Source organism: Pholis gunnellus (genome assembly GCF_910591455.1).
Source record: "Pholis gunnellus genome assembly, chromosome: 23".
In the NCBI taxonomy this organism is placed as follows: Eukaryota; Metazoa; Chordata; class Actinopteri; order Perciformes; family Pholidae; genus Pholis; species Pholis gunnellus.
The window spans coordinates 744,296-749,295 of record NC_136550.1 but is presented as its reverse complement, the minus strand read 5'-3'; the positions used below and the strand labels follow the sequence as shown (position 1 = coordinate 749,295).

General features: G+C 48.6%; 1 protein-coding gene across 1 annotated transcript in view; it reads right to left on the bottom strand.

Annotated features, from left to right (window-relative positions):
* The window catches only part of ccdc171 (coiled-coil domain containing 171), a gene marked incomplete at both ends in the record, with an annotated part of 12,773 nt that overhangs the window by 2,014 nt on the left and 5,759 nt on the right, over positions 1–5,000 (bottom strand). Inside the window, 10 exons of the mRNA XM_079184553.1 lie at positions 1,017–1,160; positions 1,349–1,501; positions 1,606–1,737; positions 1,920–1,974; positions 2,077–2,222; positions 2,354–2,533; positions 2,628–2,771; positions 2,859–3,028; positions 3,132–3,275; positions 4,129–4,537. Of these exons, the coding sequence (XP_079040679.1) occupies positions 1,017–1,160; positions 1,349–1,501; positions 1,606–1,737; positions 1,920–1,974; positions 2,077–2,222; positions 2,354–2,533; positions 2,628–2,771; positions 2,859–3,028; positions 3,132–3,275; positions 4,129–4,537 (1,677 nt within the window). The remainder of the gene's footprint in view (positions 1–1,016; positions 1,161–1,348; positions 1,502–1,605; positions 1,738–1,919; positions 1,975–2,076; positions 2,223–2,353; positions 2,534–2,627; positions 2,772–2,858; positions 3,029–3,131; positions 3,276–4,128; positions 4,538–5,000) is intronic.

The window sequence follows — 5,000 nt, the reverse complement described above, 5'->3', positions numbered from 1 at the left end:
GAGCTTTAGTGGCTCCCGCTGTCACCGCCAGTCAGACCGGCTACTGTTAACGCACACCATACACGTACATACAGTATATATATATATATACAATGTATAAATCACTGTTGTCGGGTAAAAAAGTGACACTAAAGTGTTTTAGATTCAAGTAAAATAAAAACTTGAGTTTCTTTCATTGTGACGAGTTTAAAAAGTGAAGAAAACGACAAACATCTCAGAGAAGAGAGGATCCTGTTCAGCTGAATCAGCACAACTGTGTGTGTGTGTGTGTGTGTGTGTGTGTGTGTGTGTGTGTGTGTGTGACAGCAGATTAAGTCGCTTTGTAAAAGACGTCTCACACACACACACACACACACACACAGAGAGCCTGAGGGTGTGTGAGCGTAAGGACGCTTTTTTTTTTTTCTTTGACACATTAATAGAAATCCACACAGAGGCAGAAAGACACACACACACACACTCACACACACACACACACACACACACAGCCTGAGGACACACACACAGAGTCGTGGTGCCGATTCAGCAGTTAAATTAAATGTTTGTCGTGTTTCTTCTTCTTCTGGTTGAAAACTTTTCTCTCTCACATGAAAACACTCTCAGTGGATCCAGACTCAGATTAAAGCTGTTCATCAGTGATTTGATGCTTTATTACTCGTTATTTAATAGTATTTAATACTGGCTTTTACTGGTAGTATTATTATGATTATTGTTCTTTTTCAGGATGAGAGTACTCGTCGTCATAAAGGACGATATGTTCCGTTAATCATGTCGACGTTTCATTAAAGGAGCCGAAGACACCGACTGGAAGATTGTGAACATTATTCTTTATTTTAAAAAACTAAACAAAAAAACAACACGTTTGGTCAAAGTTTACGAGAACAAGATAAATATTAAACAGGAAACCAGCTGTACACACACACACACACACACACACACACACACACACACACACACACACACACACACACACACACACACACCATCTATCTTCGTCCTCCTCTGCTCTTCCTCACGGCTTTCCTCTTCACGGGTTTGGAGAGGGGGAGCTGCGGGGCGGGGCTTAACTGAGAGGGGGCGGGGCTTAAACGGACCGGTGGCTCCTTCGACAAATCAGAGCCGGGGACGGGTTGAGGAAATGTTTCAGGAAACTCAGCCACCTGAAACACGGACAAAGTGGAAATGATTCGTTTGTTTATTGTTATTATTATGTTATAACATTACAAGTTAGGCTTTTTATTTTGCCTTGTACGACAAATAAATCCTACAGTTTGCACAACGAAATGTAGATTGCCGTCCCAATTTAGTGCATAATAAAATAAAACGAAATGAAATGAAAGAGTCTCACGGAGACGTAGGCGCGGTTGTCACGGAGACAGGCGTCCTGCAGCTCGCCGCGCAGCGCGGTCACATGACCTCGGTAGGCGGAGACTTCCTGCTCCAGCCAATCGATCCTGGAGCTGCAGGTGAGGCAGAGCAGAGAGACGCAGGAGAGGAGGCTCTGCAGAGAGAAAGAGGGAGGAGCCGAGAGTGGATCCATTAACCAATCAATGAACGGACGTATGAGGATCAGCAGGATAAACAGCAATGTGTTGGTTTGTAAACCTGGAACGCTGCCATCTCAGGAGCTCCCATGATGCTCTCTGCTCCACTCAGCTCCAGGGGTTCCCTGGGTAACGGCAGGGGGCGGGGCGGAGCTGACGGGGAGCGACGTGATTGGACGAGACTCTCTCTGACCTGAAGACCAGACAGCATGTTACCAGATGTGGAAATGTGTGTGTTTTTCTACACACACACACACACACACACACACACACACACACACACACACACACACACACACACACACACACACACACACACACACACACACACACACACACACACACACACACACACACACACACACACGTCTTCACCTCGTTGTAACTCGTCTCAGCAGCCTTCATGTTGCTGATCAGATAATCTTTACGTCTAGAAAAGAAAGAGAAATATAATAAAATAAAGAACACATGACATGAGGAGTGAGGTAAGACAGGAGTGAGAGGAGTGAGCTACGACAGGTGTGAGCGTTACCTGGCGGCGTCCCTCAGCTCGTCCTCGACTCGCTGCAGTCTCTCCTCCAGCTGCCTCCTCTCCCTCTGAACCCTCGACAGGTGCTTACCCAGAATCCTCAGCGAGCGCTCCTTCCGACTCACCTCCTGCCGAGCCTCCGACAGAGACTAGAGAGAGAGACGCTAGTGAGCATATTACCTGAGGTTACACTGTCAGGGACCTCAACAAGAGGCCAAGAGGTCCGTCGGTGGACTCACCTGCTGTAACAGGTGAATGATTTAAATAAAGCTTTTCAAACCTGTGAGGTGTGGCTCAGTGTGCGCTGTGTGTCGGCCTGCTGGTCGGTGTGTGTGTTGACTTTGAGCTGCAGTGTGTGAAGCTGCTCGCTCTGTTCCTGAATGAGCGACTGGGCTTCCTGTTCCCTGCTCAGCGCCTGACGGAGCTCCACACACACACTGTGGAACCGCTGTACTGGGCCCTGCACACACACACACACACACACACACACAAAGAGTCAGGAGTGTGTGGTCATCAGACAGTACAGGTGTGTGTGTGTGTGTGGCGAGCCTCACCGTTCTGCAGGTGTCCTCTCTCTCCTTCCGCAGTCCTCTCTTCAGATTGGCCACCTCCAGCCTCAGGCTCCGCCTCTCCACCTCGGCCGAGTGCAGCCGTTGGCTGAAGAGCAGGAAGTGCTGCTGGAGGGTGGAGACCAGGGTCTGATGGGAGGTCAGAGGTCAGCTTACCGAAACATTCAGGTTAAATTAAATGATCAGAGGCTACACACTGAAGTGTGTGTGCGAGACCTTCGTGTTCGGCTGCGGAGGCGTCCGTCTGCTCAGTCCGAGTCTCAGCCGGCCGCTCAGCGTGTCCTCGTCTGACGGACCGGACGGCGCGTCCGATTGGTCGAGAAGGCGGTCTAGGAGGCGGGACAAAGCGGAGCGAGCCACTGACGTCACGTCTGGAGGAGCGGAGCCTAAAGGAGTCAGAAGAGGGACGCATTTATGAATAGATAATATGTGTGTGTGTGTGTGTTACCTGTGTGTGTGTGTGTGTGTGTGTGTGTGTGTGTGTGTTACCCGTGTGTGCTAGTGCCCCCTGCAGGTCGGCCATGGAGGACAGAATGATGGAGGAGAGACCTTTAGAGCGGAGCCAGCGAGCACACGCCCCTTTACCACCTTCATCACCATCACCATCACCATCATCATCATCATCATCTTTATCTGAAACACAATTATTAACTAAACACAATTAGCAGAAGAAGAAGAAGAAGAAGAAGAAGAAGAAGAAGAAGAAGAAGAAGCAGAAGAAGAAGAAGCAGAAGAAGAAGAAGCAGAAGAAGAAGAAGAAGCAGAAGAAGAAGAAGAAGTAGCAGAAGAAGAAGAAGAAGTAGCAGAAGAAGTAGCAGAAGAAGAAGAAGCAGAAGAAGAAGAAGAAGCAGCAGAAGAAGTAGCAGAAGCAGAAGAAGTAGCAGAAGAAGAAGAAGCAGAAGAAGAAGAAGAAGTAGCAGAAGAAGTAGCAGAAGAAGTAGCAGAAGAAGAAGAAGAAGAAGAAGAAGAAGTAGCAGAAGAAGAAGAAGAAGAAGAAGAAGAAGAAGAAGAAGAAGAAGAAGAAGAAGCAGAAGAAGAAGAAGCAGAAGAAGAAGAAGAAGCAGAAGAAGAAGAAGAAGAAGAAGCAGAAGAAGAAGAAGCAGAAGAAGAAGAAGCAGAAGAAGAAGAAGAAGCAGAAGAAGAAGAAGAAGTAGCAGAAGAAGAAGAAGAAGTAGCAGAAGAAGTAGCAGAAGCAGAAGAAGTAGCAGAAGAAGAAGAAGCAGAAGAAGAAGAAGAAGCAGCAGAAGAAGTAGCAGAAGCAGAAGAAGTAGCAGAAGAAGAAGAAGCAGAAGAAGAAGAAGAAGTAGCAGAAGAAGTAGCAGAAGAAGTAGCAGAAGAAGAAGAAGAAGAAGAAGAAGAAGTAGCAGAAGAAGAAGAAGAAGAAGAAGAAGAAGCAGAAGAAGCAGAAGAAGAAGAAGAAGAAGCAGAAGAAGAAGAAGCAGAAGAAGCAGAAGAAGAAGTGCCTTCCCACCTGAGCTCCGCCCACCTTGACCCCTCTCTGTTGCCGTGGCGGCTCCTCCACAGACTCCCTCCCCCGTCTCCAGCCTGAACAACACCGTCGTCTGTTGGGTCAGAGCGCTCCACCTCCTCACCGCCAGCACCGCGCACACGCTTCTCCTCCACCGCCTCACCGCCACCATCGTCTTCCTTCTCTTCTTCCTCTCCTCCTCCTCCTCTCCATCCTCATCTTCCTCCCCTCCCAGAGCTCCGGCCAGCCTCCTCACCTCCTCCTCCAGCGCCTCCCTCTCCGCCAGCCGCCGGCGCAGCAGCGCCTTCTGCTCACAGAGCGCCCGGAGGCGGCGGCGGCCGTGAGTCAGAGCGCCGGCCAGCAGGGCGCACGCCGACAGGAGGGAGGAGGTGAGGTCACGGAGGGAGTCGCACCGAGAGCGACACAGCTGACGAGAAAAGAGAAGAAATTTAGAACCAGTGTGGCACCATCATGGTGGGAAAATACCCCATTTTCATTCAACGAAGAAGAAGAAGGAGAAGAAGAAGGAGAAGGAGAAGAAGAAGGAGAAGAAGGAGGAGAAGAAGAAGGAGAAGGAGAAGAAGAAGGAGAAGAAGAAGAAGTAGAAGGAGGAGGAGAAGAAGAAGGAGAAGAAGGAGAGAAAGGAAAAAATTAGGAGGAAGGAGAAGGAGAAGAAGAAGTAGAAGAAAGAGAAGAAGAAGAAGAGAAAGCAAAAAATTAGGAGGAAGAAGGAGAAGAAAGAGAAGTAGAAGAAGAAGGAGAAGGAGAAGAAGAAGGAGAAGAAGGAGGAGAAGAAGAAGGAGAAGGAGAAGAAGAAGGAGAAGGAGAAGAAGAAGTAGAAGGAGGAGGAGAAGAAGAAGGAGAAGTAGAAGGAGAAGAAGGAGAAGAAG